Source organism: Cyprinus carpio, chromosome B6, assembly GCF_018340385.1.
Source record: "Cyprinus carpio isolate SPL01 chromosome B6, ASM1834038v1, whole genome shotgun sequence".
NCBI classification, from domain to species: domain Eukaryota; kingdom Metazoa; phylum Chordata; class Actinopteri; order Cypriniformes; family Cyprinidae; genus Cyprinus; species Cyprinus carpio.
In genome coordinates, this window is record NC_056602.1 from 23731345 (window position 1) to 23750014 (window position 18670).

The window sequence follows — 18670 nt, forward strand, 5'->3', positions numbered from 1 at the left end:
TAGATTTTCAGTGTTGCTTTGTTTTAGGTTTTATTCCATTATAATCAAATCTCTTCCCATTAGCAAGTGTCATATATGGTGTCTGTGAGATTGTGAATGTGATATGTTGTTTATATAGATTACTTAGATTTGTGTATGGTAAATCACTGTTGTGTAGCCAATTTGCCAAGTGTCTGATAACGAAATGTAGCTACAAAGCATAAAAACAATATGATAGTCCATAACTCCAGATAAACAACTATTACCCCTGCCTCAGTTTTTCCCATGATTACCCACAAAATTACACCACATTTCTTGGTCCTTATTTCATGGATATAGCTGAATCTAATTCACTGGCATTATCTTGATGTAGGAACAGTGTAATATGAAAGCAGCTATATAGAGCCATTAGTAATATTTCATTTGCACGTGATTTGTCCATAGTCCCCTCGGCTGCTCCAGAGGATGTAGCCGTAGACGTGATGAACAACACCATGATGCAGGTCAAATGGGCCCATGTTCACAAGGACAAACTCAATGGACATCTGGGGGGCTACAGGGTAATTCCACACCAACATGTGTTTTGCCTTTTAGCCATGGTTTAAAGGCCAGCGACCCCTTTTTTGACCTTGAACTCCTCTCCACATGTATTAAACGGTGGTGTTGTTTTACTCATCAGCTGTATTTCACTACCTGTGGACTAATCTAATCTCTTGTACTTATAGATAAGCTATTGGAGGCTTCGTAGTCTGCTGGACTCAAAGAAAACACATGGTGACAAACACACATTGACATTCTCAGGCGAGAGGAACCATGCGGTGGTCACAGGACTTAGGCCGTTCTCTGAATACAGCCTCATTGTCATGGCCTTTAACAGCAGAGGAAACGGGCCTGGCAGTCATCCGGTCAGCTTCAAAACACCTGAGGGAGGTGAGGGAGGAGAGGATGTGTGTGAACACTTGAGCTAAACATAATAAATTTGGTTTTGTGAGGTTAAGGCTTTTGCACAGTTTTCCCCTGATTTGCAGTCAGGATGAGTAGATGCTAGTTGATGAAAGTCAGAGCCAGTCTGCAGGTTTTGGGCAGTTGGATTTGACAGATTTCATAGAAAATCGCATCATGTACTTCGGCCACAGACTCTGATTTTTTTTTTTTTTTAGCTTCAGACTATCTTTCCGGTCAGACAGGTTTTAGGTAATTTTAGAACACACATTCTTTTCATTTGTCATGTTTCTTTGAGTTTGTTTTTGAAAAATTGTGTAGTATGTAATCCACAGTCATTATATGGTATGATGCCAAGTTGTTCTATGCAACCATTTCCAAAGTCGACAAGTGTATGATGCCTAGTGTTATGTTAAAATATGTTCCAATTTTAAAATTTGAATAATGTGTTCCAGCCTTTAGTTTACCAAAAAAGACATGTGCTGTGTCCCAATTTGCATGCTATAATGCTAAATAGTATTTGAAATTACAATTATTGTGTCCTAAATCATAGTATGTTGAAAATCTGTGGACATGCTAATGGCTTGTATTGCCCATAACCCATTGGACGCAATTGTTATTATATTTTTATTAATTAAATCGGGCTATGCAATATATTAATTAATACAATATTTTAATTAATATATTAATTAATTATGGGCAATACAATAATTATGGGCAATACCCTCTGGCCTTTGGATGGAGATTTACTGCTGATCACAGAACCGTGCTTCACTGAAAGATACGCATGTCAATCGTAGCTTCTGCCTAATCGTGATTAATTGCCTATGCATTTTAATTTTGATTAATTGTGCAACCCTATTGTGAACATTTAAAAAGATATGTTTGGTCATTAACTTGCGTCTTGCACTTGCTACTGACTCCCAGATCAACATGCTACTTAATTTTTCTCCAATATGGTAGGAAATTAAATTTAATTAAATATTGAAGTTGTTGACTGTGACAAGATGATGACAGGGCAGTTTAAATGGTGATAGGATGCATGTAATTAAACGACGGTCTGTTAAAGATGCAATTATTATAAAGTAGTATGTCCGAAATGTTGCCTGCTCTACTGCTGCACACTCAAAGCTATGTAATTTTTCTTCACAAAAAGAGTACTTACTTTTAGGGCATAAGTATAAGTTGGTGAATTTGGATGCAGCAGTTGGTTCTGATTTGTCATGTGACCATTCTAGTGACAGCAAGTTTGAATATTTGGAAATGCAAATGAGATGCGAGACCTTTGATATAGGGGAAGATGTCTTTCACAGAAGAAAGAAAGTCACAAAGTTTTCAAATGCACAAATGAATAATAATGATCATTTTTATGTGAAATGTTCCTTTAAATTATTAATATAACTGTCAACTCTTTGTTTCTTTCCCTACCTTCAGTTCCTGGTGAAGTAGCTGCTTTCAGTGTTACAAGCATCCAGAAACATAAGGTCACCTTGACCTGGTCTCCTCCGGTTGACGCAAATGGAGTCATAATTGGCTACATCCTCCAATATCAGCTAAGTATGTGAACATTGCATTTCCAATTTGTTCATAACCCTCACTATAAATGTCTGCATCTTGCTGTGAGGGTTATGCGCTGGGGTTTGAGTAAACAGCTTTTATTTCTGATATTCTTTTCTGACGTGGCCCATGACACAGCTGCATTACTGGTCATTACAGCAATTTCACAGTGAAACCACAAAACACTGGATTTGCATTGAAGGTTTTTAGGACTCTGTTCATGTCACTTAAAGGGCCAGACTACAGAACATAAAAAAAACTATTGCCCTGTGTCAACATGTTCCCTGTGATGCAGATGCAAATTTGGACATACAAAAACAGCAAAGTGCTCTTTGATGGTTCATGTCTCATTACATCGAGTGATGCCTATGTCTCACCACTAGGAGATATTGTTGTGCCACCTACCTTAGGGTTGGCAGCTGCATCTTAAATTCAACAGAGACTATAGTATTAAGAAAATAACTGCACAGGACCTCAATAAGACACAGTTGTATATTTGCTAAATGATTTATGGAAAACAATTACTTTGACTTGTTAAAGTTGCCTCACTCAATTTACTTATTTTTATTATACAGGTTCTGTTATATTGAACTGAAGGCACACTACAGTAAATTAAACAGCTATTTACTGCATGTCATTAGAGTATGCTTTGGTTTTAATTAGGATTTACACTGAGAAACACTGCTGATTACATAAACATAGTGGGTTAACAATGTGCATCGTATTAATAGGTAAGTGATGAACTGTAGGGAAAAGCAAAACATTGTAAAGCATCTGCAAATGTCAGGGGATTTTTTTCAAGATTTTGATATTCAAAGTGTAATGGTAAGATTAAGAATAATTACAGCTAACCACATAAAAACAACCTTTAGACCAATCAGAAGCCACTGTAAACCAGTAGCATGCAAGCATTATCAGCACTCAAGCCTTGTTAATACTATGGCTACTACACTGTAGTTAGTTTTATTTATTTATTTAGTTTTTTATTTTAATAGTTAAAATAAAATTTACAAAAAATGTGAAACAAGAAAGCAACTTCATGTAATATATTAAAAATAGAAAAATTATTAAAAAATGTTGTTTCGAAACACATTTTAATAAAAAAAATAAAAAGAAAAGAAAATATAAATACTTAAAGTCAAATCAGTTAGACTACTGGTTGAACAACCACATGAAATTAATATTCATGCGCAAAGCTAAAAAGTTTTACAATGTGCTATCCCACCACTTTTCAGATTTTTTTATTAGGGATTTATTTTTTATTTTGTATTTTTTTTATTGGGTTCCCTTTATTTTTCTAAGAAATATAAGGTCTGCTTGTTGTCTGGACCAGGGATTTTTGTCACTCCTTTGACCTAAAAGATTTACTTGAAGTAACCCCTGAGATTTTAAATTAATATTTGAATGATTTAAGTTATCTTATCTCACTTAGTGGTCACATGACATGCAGGTAAACAAATAAAATATAAAGTATTTTTAGTAAGCATTTTATTTTGATTTTAAATGTAAATGTATGGTTTAATGAATTATTCACTTTCCGAAATCCCTGCAGTTTCCTCACAAACCTTCACAATCCCCGGTCTGGGAAACCATTCAATCCTGGCACATAGATATGGCAAAGCGCTCATGTCAAAGACATCCGTGACCTGGTATACCATTGCGATCAAGCCGACCCGCTTTCTCGCACTGACCCTACGCTGTTTTACATCCATCGTATCACAACACCAGGCTGAGCATGTGCACTGCTCAACACGCAACCAGACCCCAGCAAGAGTGATGACGGAGCTGATTATGATGCGTACAGTCTGGAAGGCCTCGTCAGCTAATTGTGTTTGATGCTGCGGCTGATCATTGAGACCAAGTGTCAGGTTGTGTATTAAAAGAAGTGACATTTTCATCAGGAGAGCTTGCTAGAACCATTGTGCTCCCTTTGAAGTGGACTCATTGAAGTCCCCTTGAAGAAAGTGGTGTGTAAAATGCTGGCAAGAGAGCGCACAGCTGTACCCGTTGAATGGAAAATAGCAACTGGGATTAAAGAGCCACTGCACAGATGGCCCGCAGCCAGATCCGACGCTGAAATCGCAATTTAACTTACTTACGGAGGATTCAGAAATAGTGTTTTTTTTTTTTTTTTTTTTTTTTTTTTGACAGACGGATTGGGAATTATTTGAAGGAAAGGGGGACTCCAGAACATGTTGCAGTGTAGAACCAAAAGTGTTTACACAAAATAAGAATAATAGCTCAATAACACATCATTAGCACATGGATAAGAAATTATGTTTTAATTGGAAGTACCCAATTTGGTACACAAATGCTGGCTGATGACTGACAGCTACTTTCAAATGCACATGTTTGTGTGTGTGCATCATCTGTAAATAATGCTCGTCCCTTGCTGTGATGCGTGAAAGGTCAACTGCAGTTCTTGCCAGGGTTATTAATGCAAACAGAAGTGGTTTGTCATGAGTGAATCCAAAAAGAGAGAGAGAGAGAGAGAAAATCTAGTGTGTGTCAAAATATTTAAAAATTGTGTCTACATGCTGTACACAATTTAGAGATTTTGGGTTATTTTGCTACCATAACGTCTTCAGTCTAGTGAAAAGAAACCACCCAAAATACACATTTAAGTGTTTATTTTATTACACTTTGTCTATTTGCGATTTCAATTACAGTACATACCTTTAAAGGCTGTTTTCTCAAAATTTTTGTTTTTCTCATGCACTGAACCATAAATCTCCACTTCAGTAGCACTTACATACACCACACTTGCAGTTTTTATTCTTGTTTATATTCTGAATGTTTTTACTGAAGGGTTTGTTCATAAATCATTTGCCTGAATTTTTTCTCCTAGAACTATGGTGAAAATATTTTTGAACCTGGCTTCGTCCAGTGTTCAGATTTCTGTTCTGGAAATGTACTGTATGCAAATTGGTGCATTTTTTTATTAGATAGTCCCTTATTTATTTAAATATAATATTTCAGAAAATTTGCAATACAAAATTAAAAGTTTTAATGTACTGTGATAAATTAACTAGTGCTGACTGTTAACCAATAATTGCTCTGAAAAACTTTTTTGTTTTAATATTTATTAATATTTAATATAATAAAAGGAGTGAGGTCAGTGGAATTTTTTTTCTTTTTTATTAAATTAAAATAATTAATATAATAAAATAAATGTTGATATATTTATTTATATATTATGTAATCAAAAATAGCCACAACATGTAGTCCATACAATAACATTATGATGCTTTGCATCATACCATAAGACATACAGTAATATCTTGACAACCTTATTGTCGTCCACTATCAAATTTTGGGTATTGTGACAATCCTAGTGCAGACTGTCAGTCTGTGTCTGTGTCTGTGTCAGAAAAATAAATAAATACATTATGTGACCTCTGGCTGACTAAACACGTCTGACATTTCAATGACATGGCCTTCCTGCAACCAGTCCAGCTGAGCGACCAGCCATAACACATGATGAACACATGCCGCTTTGCTGCATAGCTTTATTTTTTTATTATCTGTGTGATCATCAATGGATTCTAATATATGGAACTATATAATTAGTTTAGATTGCACTGACGGTATGCTATTTTTCCTTTTCTTGTTTAGTAAATGACACAGAGGAACAAGGTTCTCTGATGAGCCTCAACATCTCTGCTGACAACAATAAGCTGCACCTCCAGTATCTGGAAGCACTGAGCAAATACAAGTTTTACCTACGGTGCTGCACACAGATGGGCTGTGGACCAGCTGTCAGCGAGGAGCGCACCACTGTCCCCGAAGCGAGTGAGTATGGTCAGCAGCTGCTCAGGGGTGGGGGTGTCTCGGGGGAGTCAGCCTGTGGCATTCCAAAGGACAGGGAATCTGGCTCTCTGACATGGATGACCAAGTTGCTGTTGTTATGGGCATCGACCCGGCGAATGCAGGCGACATTATTTCGACCTCTCATCTCACCAAGCTTTTCATATGCCCATCTAAGCATTTCTTTATAGCTAAACAATATCATAACAGAGTGCGACTGGGCTGCATTCATCACTGTCTTGGAAGACCAAGCGCTTATTGATTTGAGGGTAAAAGCTTGCCTGCAAAAAGGAAGAAGAAATGATATGTTGCCTTTGGGGATGGAAATGCTGGATTGTTATTAATACAGACGTAGAAATACGTTGGTAATCAACATCAAAAAAATATATTAGAAGAAAAAAAACCACACAACTGTGAATTTACAGCACATTTATCATGATTAATGGTTCACGCTGCCATACTTATCATCGGCAGTTAGCAGATTGTTGATAAAGTGCTGTTTATTTCCGTTTCGCCGAGGGTTCGTGAGGAAGTTGTGTTTATGGAAGAAATATGATCGAGATGAAAATCCCAAGGCGTAATTCCAATATTCGGCAGAGTAATAGAAAACAGTCAAGAAAACAAATGACTGCTCTGATGTGAGGGGAGATATCTTTATGTGTCAATGGGAACAACCGCCTAAACATGACCAGGATACATCAAGAAAATTAGCTGATTTCAAATAGAGTTAATAAAAAAAAAAAAAAATGTTTTGTTTATGTACAATTGGGAGCATTTGATAGATAATGTCTTATTTAAAAAAGTATCATGGTTTTTTCATGTATTTCTGGACATTATCGTAGCAATACCATGATTTTGGCCATGAAACATCGTGAAACCATGGTGTATTGTGCAAATTACATGCAAATTAATGTCTAATATATAACATCAAACAACAATGCTGCCAAGAAAAAAATCTTTTAAGTAAGGCACTACATGCAAAATCTTTTTATTTTTATTCATTTTTTTTTCTTTCATGCACAGATTTTGGGCTATTTTGCTTTCCAAAACATGCTTTGGAAAACATCTTTCAGATCCCTTCTTTAATACTTTCATATTTCTGGTGAGACATTTAAAAATATGACATCATATTTTTGAATACTTGCAATGGAATTTTCCAAGCTTCTTGCTGTAGCTTTCTCGCTTTAATGCTTCGGTAACAGGCACTGCTGTCTTATAAACAAGCTGTCTTATGAACTAAAGTTGTCGTGATTTCAGTGTCTTTCTGTCGTCCTTGCAATATGTCTTTTTTCATTGCTTTATTGCTTTTGTTTTGCCAGCTTCAACAGATGTGGCCTCTTTCAACATCAGTATGAAGTCTTCTGTTTTCTTTAGCACTAGAAATAGCTAACACACTAGACTAGAAGATAAAATTGTAGCTGTATTATTGTAGGACTCTATCTTGAAAATGCATGTGTTCATAATAGGGTAATCATTTCATATTCATATACCGTAGAAGCATAATGCTTTTTTTATTTTGCCCTGTCCTTGTGTGAGTCTAGCTGGCAGTATAGGTCTTGATGGTTGCTAAATTAGATAAATCTCACTATTAACCTGTCATCTGCTCTTTGTCGGTAGCTGAAACTAATTGATTTGTTCCATTTAATCCTGTTCAATCCGTTCAAAATATTTCTTGCATAATGCTGTTGTTCAGCTAACACAGACAATTTTTATATTTCATTTAGCATCCGCTTGTTTAGTACATCACATGGCTGCTTCTTTCTTAGCCACATCACTCCCTTAGAATAGTTCAAACCATTTAAAATACTGTCTTTCTTTCCAGGAAAATCCGGCTCACGATTTCCTCCAAGAAAAACCACTGTTTCCCCTGTGGCTAATGCTACTGTTTCTTCTATAGGTACTAAACCACACAAAAACAAGTTTGAAAGAACAAATGAGAAACAAATTGGGCTTTTTATGCCAGTAAACTCTGCAAATATTCAGTTCTGAAATAACAAACACAAACAAAAGTTTGGGGTTGGTAAGGTTGTTTATATCTCTAAAAGAACTGTTTTACAGTATGATCACCTCAAAAATACAATAAAAACTGTAATATTGTGAAATATAATTATAGATGTTTTCTGTTTTAATACATTAAAAATGTAATTTACAAAGCTGAATTTTCGGCATCATTACTCCAGTCTTCAGTGTCACATGATCCTTCATAAATCATTCTAATATGCTGATTTTCTGCTCAAGAAACATTTCCTATTATGTTTGTGAAAACCGTGGTATAATTTTTTATAAAACAAAAAGTTCTTACTGTCGGAATGCTGAATAAACTATACATTTCTTTAAAATAAGTAAATAAATAAAAATCTTACTGACCCCAAATATTAGTGTATTTATGGATGAAGTGGCAAGGTCTGATTTGTTGGGGCTTATCGGGGGACTGAGGAGCAGTGCTGATGTAGCCCAGAAGTGGCTTTAAAACGGATAAGAGAAAGCCGCTTAAATTCCGTTGCTAAAATTCCCCACAAAAGTGGCTTTCGGGACCAGTCTCGCAGGACATGTGTGGCGCAAGCTTTCCTCCCTCCCACTGTGGCGGCAGATGCAGACTGACAAACCTCCAGCTAGCTCGCTCAATATTTATGCGCCATTTCTGTGTCAAGCAAAGGTGTCACACCGCACCGATGATTAAAGCAATTTCTGCAATAACAGGGTGGATGGAAACACATCACGATTAGAGGATGTCATTCAAGCATGGGGCGATGGGCAGGATAGCCGCGGTCCTTCGGTGCAGATGGATTCCTGAAAAGAGCCTGAGAATAGATGTGTTCCATTTGTTTTGCCCAAAGGGAGAGGTGTTGTGTGATTGAGATGTATGGTAATGAGTTTTGACAGCAGACAACAGTCTGCCTAATTGCTACACCTGAAGGTGATGAAAACACAAGTAATCTGTGATTGATATAGCTCCGGTGGCATGCCGTGAAGGTAGCAATTGTCCAAGTCAAATACTTTTAGCTTCCTGAACAGAAACAGTGTACGCTGTATTCAGGTCTTTCTGCGGCTCTCGGAATTTGGTGACTGCGTTATTATTACTCTGCAACTCTGTCTAAAATTATCTCCTATTATTTCCTCTTATTTCGCCCAGTGTAACGAGCACATCATTATTTCAGGTCGTTAATTAGTCATTTAATTACAGAAGACCTGCAGCTATGTTTCTGATGGAAATTAAACCGCACTCCATTCTATCATCTAAAGATCCACCATTTGTTTGTGCCATCCCATCAAGTTAATTTCTTTACGCTGTGTCCTAACCAGCTGTGACACTAGGGTGTCCAGTGACAAGTAATTAGTCTGACCACAATGAAAGTAAAAATGCTCTACAACGTAACAAGCTACCAGCCAATCAAAACACAGTTAGTGTTCACATGACAAAATGACAGTAATTACGAGCTCCTAGGTAGCAAAAAAATAAAAAATAAATAAATCTGTCAAACTGGTAATTACTTAGAATTAGTTTGAACACTTCTTAATTCTATGCTGAATTAGTTATTATGAGGGTTTCCATTGAAGCACATTATTTCATCTGAGGACATAAACAACTCCAGGTTGTTATTTGCTTGTTTTTAATATATTTATGATAATTCCAAGTTGACAAGAAGCTGCTCAATATTTTGTTATGCAGAGCTGTACTTTGGACCAATCAGGTTTCCTTGTTGGCAGGGCTACCTACTTAAAAACAGGTTGTGTAAAGAACTTTACATAGAAAATTAGCTTTTATTATTTCACGCATGGTTAGGACAGAGTTAAGGATGGTTCACACCAAGAACAATAGCTAAATAGGATAACAATAACTATATTAGCATCCACGCTATTGCACAATATCATTATGTTAATTATAAGCAATGTGCCACCATTTTTAATCCTTGAGCACTTTAAAGCAGGATGGATTGTGATTGGCTATCCATACGTTTAATGTTCATTTTGAAAGTGATTCCAACAATATTTGTTCTCTTTTCTGTTATTGCTATAATGTGGTGTGGACTATGCTATTCTTTTAAATTTGGAATGATTTCTAAACTCTATAGTTATCGTTCTTGTTGTGAATGGGCCTTTACTGCAGTACCTTTTTCTTTTGCAGTGCATTGCAATTCTAATGCATTAGAAATCATGGCTATGCCAGTAAGCAACATTTGGCTGAAGTGATATCTGGCAAAGTTCATGTATTACAGTGAATGTAAAGAAAATAAAAAGACACTCTTTCTCCCCCAAGTCATCTAACAAACAACCCTTCCTCATGTCATTTACAGTACTAACCCTCTGTGTCATTTCTCTCTTTTCTCAGCTGTGTTGAATATTAGCACCTCAGTTAGTCACAACTTTGCAAATATCAGCTGGATTCCAGGCACAGAACAGACGGAGTTATATGTTGCCTTTATGAACAACCGTAAGCTTTCTAACAGTTCTCCATCCTTGTTCTTGTGAATTAAACCTTGAGGTTTGTGTAGTTTAATAAGTCATGGTAAATTCAATCAAAAATAAAATAGTTCATTAGTTATTTGCATAGCCTTTAGAGCATTATCATAGATTTACAAATAGCTATATTTATATATTCATTTTCATAGTAATAATTTATAGTTTATATAGTTAAAATATAATAATTAAAACTATCATTTATTTATTTATTTTTATTTTTTTTACAAATTCTAAATACCTGTATTTGTTCAATTTTCAATTGCATTACTTACTTAATTAACATGCTAATTTGGCAGTCATAATAATTGTTCACCTCCCATCATATACAGTATAATTGTGTTTATATATATAATAGAGATTTCATAGTATACTTACACCACTTCACCCACTATGTACATCCTGTAGGTGAAGGTAACTGGAAGATTTCCGATGCGCTAAATTCTTCTAAGACTTTCCACATCATTGAAGGGCTAGAACCTGGGACTGAATACACAGTGCGTCTTATGACTAAAAGCTGGGTTGATAATTCTAGTATTTTTGAAGACGTTATCAGGACCAGTGCCAAAGGTGAGGGGAATGTAGTCTTCGAGATGACAGAAATGCAAAGCAAAATCGTCTTTGTCTCTTCTTTTCCCATCTCATCAAGAGTGCGAGAAACATCCTGTGATAAAATTATCATGCGTGGTGTGCCTCATGTCCATCCCAGAGCACGTGTTCTGTGGACTTGATAAAAGGAATCATGCTTTATCAGCCTCTGCCATTGATTAATTAGACATGCAGTCTGGCAGTTTAATATTAATATCTGCACATTTCCATTCTAGAGTTTGCCTGGTGTCTGTCACTTAGTGTAAGATGTTCTCGGTGGATGTCAACATTAGGTGAAGTGTTCTCAGGAAATTTTTTGTCTCTTGCAGGTCTGGCCAGTATTCACGGAGGCATCTCCAACCAAGGCTGGTTCATCGGGCTCATGTGCGCCATAGCTCTGCTCACCCTCATAGTGCTTATAGCGTGCTTCGTGAACCGAAATAAAGGCGGAAAGTACTCAGGTATTCTCTCACACAATGAAACAAATCAGTTGCTGGGGAAAATTGCAGAGTTCTTTTGTGAATGTGAACTGAATCTGCTAAATGGCAGTTAGAAAACCCTACAAAAATTTCTGAACTGTCTGGAGATTTTCTTTTAAGTAAAAAAGCCAAAAGGTTTAACTAGAAGTAAAAAACACACACTAAAAGTAAGATGGAAAAACATTGTATATCAAATCCACAGCTTGATCATCACAGCAGCGCATGGAACGTGTTAATGCGTTTATATTTAGAACATTTTGCACGTCTTCGTTGGGGGCTGCAAATTGGGTATGATACAAGGTTCTACCCAATAAGGTTGTTGTATTTTTAACTGGCTCTTCTAAACCACTGTAACCTTAACAACTGTGAAAGTTTTCTAATTACTGTACAGAAACAGCATGAGCCAGATCTGTTCATTTACATGTGTTAATATGAACTTGCCAATGTGCTTGCTGATGCAGTACAATTTTAATAATAATAATCATAATGAATGAGAAAAAGTTAATGGATCAGCTGGTATAAGATGTAGGTACAGGCTAACCTTAAATTACCTTAATGTACTGTATATAAAGGTAATTTAAGGTTAGCATATTTACAGCATTTCTTGATAATTTCTTGATCAGTTAAACTACCTTTAAATACATACTTAAATAAACAAATTATGAATGTATGTCTTGGTAATTTCTTGATTGATTAAATGCAAATTATGTAGCTTTACACACTACTTTTCAAAAGTTTGGGGTTGGTGCATTTTTTAAATACAATTAATTATGTAAATAAAAACATAAAAATAAGAATAAGAATAATGATATTAAATATTAAGCAGCGCAACATGTTTTCAACATTGATAATAATAAGACATGTTTCCAATCAGCATATTAAAATGATTTCTGAGGGATCATGTGACACTGAAGACTGGAGAAATGGCTGCTGAACATTAAAAAAGTTTCTGAAATATTATTACAATTAGATTTTTACTGGATTTGTGATCAAATAAATGCAGCCTAGAGACTTTTGCCAAATACTTTAAAAAGTCTTACCTATCCCGATCTTTTGAATGGTAGTGTCCTTATATATATATGTAAATAAATAAATAAATAAATAGTATATACTGTACACAGTGTATATATAATATTAATAAATGTAATGCATGTTAATAGAAAGAATATTTGTTAATCTCTCTAAATTTACAATGCTCTCTTGTGTTGATTCAGTGAAAGAGAAAGAGGACCTGCACCCTGACTTGGAGTCCCCGGGCATAAATGATGATACCTTCTGTGAATACAGGTATTACAGACCGCCACCAAGATTTACTGTACACATAGTGGCAGAATGACAGCAACCTCTGACACTATTTCCTTGTAATTTGTGCATTTTTTCTTTGGTTTGAAAGCCAGCACCAAACCAGCCTGAGCTCTGGACGTGCAGCAAGCTAAAGTAACCACCACACGTATGTGCTAAACAATAACAACAAAACCAATGTTGTTCACACATCAGTGCCACTGATGTGTTCCTGTTTCACATGGTGCTTTGTGAGTAGCTAGAACACGTGTAGCACTTTAGAAACCATGGCTTTGCTGTAAAAATGGAAATGATGTTGTATTGAGATCGAGCGGACAAAAGATTTCCCGGTTGGATGATGGTAAACAATCCGGTTTAGATGAAAGACACTTATCTTGAGGCTGGAAATAAATGTGTTTCTTGTTTCATTAATCATTCAGCGATCCAATAACAATCTCTTCAAGAACAGTGTGTAGTGAGAATTATTAAACTGAAATATTTTGAGCAGATTATCTGAGACGTGTTCATGGTGAAGGCTGAACTCTAGATTTGCCCAGCTCAGTGTCTTGTTTCACTGTTTAAAAAACAAGGCTTGTTTTATGCAGACGTCAAACAGTGTGTGAATGCATGAGCTTCACGGTTTGAATGAAGATGATGCATGCTCAAATGCACCCTTCCACCTTCAGAATTTTTAATATTTCTATCATATTAGCCATTCCGTTGGCTTTGGGGCTGGTGGTTTTTATAGGCACATGCACTTTGTGTTAGAAACAGGAATGAGTTGTCATGCTGGACTGTTTCTCTATTGCTCTTTTTAAAGGAGTTGTTCACACAATACTGGCAATATTGTTTTTATTTACTCACCCTCATCTTGTTATGAACCTGTATGTTTTTTTATTTGTTTGTTTGTTACATTTCAGGTCTTCTGAATACAAGTATGAGATTTGTGTAAGGAATAGACTAAGTCCTTATGCATTGGAAATTATTCCTTTTGTCAAAATGAATAACATGCAACTGTAAATCAGCATTTGTTATTTGTTTAACACATTTTGATATTGAATTTTGGGCACAAACAAAGGCTGAACTGTCTCCTCATTATATTATAAGTGAAACTTAAATTTCTAATGTTTTCCTCACACAACGTTTGCATACGACTTCAGAAGACTTACCATTCAAAAGTTTAGAGTCAGTAAGATTTTGTTTTATGTTTTTTGAAAGAAGTCTCGTATGCACACCAAGGCCATTTAAAATACAGTACAAGCAGTAATATTGTGAAATATTATTGCAATTTAAAATAATTTTTTTTTATATTAACATATTTATAAAAAAAAATATATTTTTATAAAATGTAGTCTATTTTAAAATTAGTCATAGTGTGGCATGATCATTTAAAAATCATTGGAATATGCTGATTTGGTGCTCAAGAAATATTTATTATTAATATCAATGTTAAAAACAGTTATATATTTTTTAACAGTTATATATATTTTTTTCAGCATTTGAAGAGTAGAAAGTAAAACAAAAAGTTTTTTTTTTTTTAAATAGAAATTTTCTGTAACATTCTGCAACATTAGTGTGACTTTTGATAAATTTAATGCAAGTATTTGAATTCTTTCTCTTTTTTACTGACCCCAAACTTTTAAATAATAGTGTATATAATTGGAATAGAATGCACATGTATGTCATATGAGCTAATTTTATATTTTATGCTTTTTTTGTTGTTTTAATTTTGGAGATTGACAGCTCACTATTACGTATATGGAAAGAGCTGCATTAAGATTATTCATAAATTATACATTATCTAGCTCCTCTATATTTACTAGAGGAAGGTACTGGTTTAGCATTAGACCAACCGAAAATACCAAGGACAAGGCAGACCAACTCAATTTTGTTTCCCATGTCTTACACAGTGATAATGATGAGAAACCATTGAAAAGCAGCCAGCATTCATTGAATGGTGACTTGAAAGGAGGGGACAGTGGAGACAGCATGGTGGACTACGGCGATGAGGACGCGCACTTCCACGAGGACGGCTCTTTTATCGGAGAATACTCTGGACGCAAGGACAGGGTCTCCATGGAAATCAAGGGAAACAATCAGAGCACAGCATAATGGACCATGGACAATTTATTTGTTGGACAAGCTCTCACAAAAGGTCAGTCAAAAGGAAACGGAAGGAAAAAAACACGGCATAACGGCACCCGAAGGACCTTTTTGCAATTAATGTGTTATTGTCAACTCTCAGTCATACTCACATCATTTTACAAAGCTTAGTTTGTTTTGCGTGCTGTAACTGATCAATCATGTCAGTTGTGTATACTTTTGTGGGGTGTTTTTGTATTAAATCTTTGCAAATCATTGGTGACTTTGGAGCTGCCAGAAAGTTTGCTATTTTTATAAATGCAAACTCTGTGCACCGTTTTTGCTTTCTTCGTGTCATCATGTAGCCAAGCAAGTTTTATGTCAGGGTATGAACTTTGTATTTTTATTTTTCATTCAAAGCAAATATTATTGACATTTTATATTTCAGATACTGTATACTGTACATTCATTAAATGTGGGTTATTATGTGTACAAAGGAGTTGTTGCTTAAATAATCATAATTTCTGTTGAAATCCAAAAAGCGTAAGGCAAAATAAGGGTTGACTCACAATTACTCACATGCTTTTTTGAAAGTTTTTGCATTGAAATGATTATTATTAATGGTTTGGGCTATACTAACAAGCTGCATAGCCATATTCAGTACCACATAAACCCTTCAGTGAGTCTGTTGCCCTTAACCCATTAGCCATAATACAGTATATCATCAAATAGGCAAATACTCAATGTTCAAAAGTTTTTTTTTTTTTTTTTTTTTAACACCTCTTTTGTCTTAGAATGGCCTTGATGTTCTGGTAAGTATGACAAAACGAACTCTCATGGATTCCGTGATACAGGGTTGGAATTCTGAAATTCCACATTGGCATTAAATCCTATGAAATAAGTCCTCCAGGAAATGCAGTTTTGTTCATTTGTGTATTTTTTTGGAATGGTTTCACATAGAGTCAAACCCAGATTCTGTACAATGTTTCTGTAAATTCTGTTTGCATGTTTAAGGATGTTGAATGAGGTTTGTGTGCAGATTTGACATTAAATTGTATCATTTTCTTCACTCTGGGCTTGCTGAATGCAGCATCACAGCCTTTTTGCTTCTTGAACCTTCTGTGCTGATTAATGCCTAAACGCATGGCTCCTATTGTGGGCCTTTATGAACGTGCGGAAAACATTTTACGCAGCTTTCATATTCCAGACCCACAGCTGGATACATTAAGGTAAAAGCAGACTTAGGATGACAAGGACTTTAAAAAAACACTAGAGTTAACACAGCAAAAAGTATTGGATACTGCAGGCAGAGTCTGTGAAAAGATATATCGTAAGTAAAGATCCATAAAATAGTACATCTGTCTGAGAGCTACGCACCATAGATTCTGCTATATTCCTGGAATATGGTTTTACCAAGCATATCAGACATTGTGCTCAATAAGCTTTCATCCCAGAGGAAATCTATGTATTTGGCTGTAAGAACACCGATGTGCTCTGTCAGGGAAATAACCTCGGTGAAAGTGGTGGAGCAGTTGGAAATGAGACAATGAGAAGAAGAACGGAGGGGTCAGCCACTCTTATGATGTGTTCAGCATATACAGATACAGCATCTCGCAGCAACTCAGAGATATCAATAATGCAACATTTTTACTGAGTGGGCAGCCTGAGGATACAATAGAGGAAATCCACTAAATAAAAAGCTGATATTGTATTAGAAAGCCCAAAGATCAGCCTCTGTGGAGCAGCACAATAAAATGAAAGTATCTGCATGGACTTCAATTATAGGTAGGATGGATAATATAGATACAGACAGAAGACAGATGGACGGATAGATAGATCCTTGCTGTTGCAGAAATAAAAATAATAAAAAAAAGCTATTTTGTAAGATCTTTACTAAGAACTTATTTCAAACACTGAGTCAACTGTTTGTAAAAACTCTGAAAAAGTATCAGCATTTTAGTTTCTTTATCTAACCCTTAGCTTGAGACTTACGCATTGGCTTAACAATACACAAGATATCTGCATCTCTTTATACAGTATCTCTTTAATTCACAACTTCACATTTCACACTCCCCAAATTCTCACATTTTCTATGTGAGCTGAATTTCATTACTGCTATCTTTCAAATATGCAAACAGAATTATAATTGCTCTGTCCCCCTCCCCTGTTAGCATTTATTTCTCTTTTGGAAACTGAAACACATGCAATGCCTACATTTTCTGTAATGAAGGTTTGCATTTCATAGAGAGACATTAGATGAAGCTTCTGCAGCATCCAATCAACAGCCATCTCGTTTTTATAATTAGTAGGCTAGACAGCAGCCTGACCCAGAGAAAATGTGAAATATTTGTGTATTTAATTAATTTCTGTTTCTCGCATGTAGCTAGAGACAGATCTCAAGTGAAGATGGGGCCGCAGCGCAGTGCTCACAGAGACAGTGTATAGATTGGATTTTCTGCAGTCTCTGTCTTCATTACTTGCTGGAGCTTAGCAATGCATATTTTCTTTTGCTTTAAAATGTGATACCTAAAATGAAAGCGTAAGCTTCAAATTAATGATGAATATGGCTAAAAGTTTGGTGTTATTTACAGTAGCAGTGAAGCATCTTTAGCTGCCATAGTAGTATTTATATGGATACTTTTTCAGGTGACTTTAAGTACATATTAAAATTTGAGAATTTATTAATCAAAAGGTTTACAGGCCAAGTATGTTACACTTATACCAAATGTACACTAAATAAATACAGACATAAAATATTTGAGTTAAATAATCCTATAAGAAAAGATATTCAGTTACAATGTACAAAACAATTGACAACACAATTGGCACTACAACAATATTAGGACTAATACTGATGTCCTCTGAGGTCAGTGTTACACTCCATAACTGAGGCACAAAATGGCAGCACCAGTGAAGTTACTTTTAAAAGTAATTGTTGGCAACTGTAAAGGCCCTTTCTCACCAAAAGTGAAATTAATATGCTTTAACCAGAAGGAAGTACCTCTGCACCTCTCTCAGGACAGGAGAGCAGTAAAATACATAACTCTTTGAAAAAGCAAAACAAAAAAATTTCAAAACATTTTGAAAAAGTAATTTTCAAAAATTTGAAATCACTATTTAACTAGTTTCTTTAAAAAAAGAAATATGATTACATAACTCATGTTACTTGTAATGCATTACACGGTCACCGTTGATTTTGCCCAGTAAGACATGTTCCTGGGTCAACCACTTTAGTTGATCCTGGATCAACATTACTGTCCAAAAATATAGACTTAACCCAATCCCTACCCCAAAACCTAACCCCACCCATAATTTATTCCTAAAATCAGTGTGAAATGATAGCTGATTAACAAGGGTGTAGAAGCACCTAACCCCGATCATAAGCCTAAAACAGATATTTCTTGAAAAGTTATCCCTTAACTCTGATTGGTTGATTGGAATGTTGTTCCAGGATCAACAAGGATGCACCTTCATGTGCGAGACATGAAAGCAGCTTT

The 18670-nt window shown here is 35.5% G+C and overlaps 1 protein-coding gene across 14 annotated transcripts in view; it reads left to right on the forward strand.

Annotated features, from left to right (window-relative positions):
• Nucleotides 1-16242, forward strand: part of chl1b (cell adhesion molecule L1-like b) — an 82461-nt gene extending 66219 nt beyond the window's left edge. For 6 of the 14 annotated variants that reach the window (XM_042726368.1, XM_042726369.1, XM_042726367.1 and 3 more), the window contains 11 exons: nt 424-539; nt 705-909; nt 2356-2478; nt 6094-6270; nt 7605-7634; nt 8108-8182; nt 10616-10717; nt 11152-11313; nt 11661-11792; nt 13025-13097; nt 15002-16242. In XM_042726368.1, coding sequence (XP_042582302.1) covers nt 424-539; nt 705-909; nt 2356-2478; nt 6094-6270; nt 7605-7634; nt 8108-8182; nt 10616-10717; nt 11152-11313; nt 11661-11792; nt 13025-13097; nt 15002-15203 — 1397 coding nt within the window. In that variant the 3' untranslated portion in view covers nt 15204-16242. Of the gene's footprint in view, nt 1-423; nt 540-704; nt 910-2355; nt 2479-6093; nt 6271-7604; nt 7635-8107; nt 8183-10615; nt 10718-11151; nt 11314-11660; nt 11793-13024; nt 13098-13203; nt 13261-15001 lie in introns of all 14 variants that reach the window. The other 8 variants (XM_042726376.1, XM_042726374.1, XM_042726371.1 and 5 more) reach the window with 8 other exon arrangements.
• Nucleotides 16243-18670: the final 2428 nt, after the last annotated feature.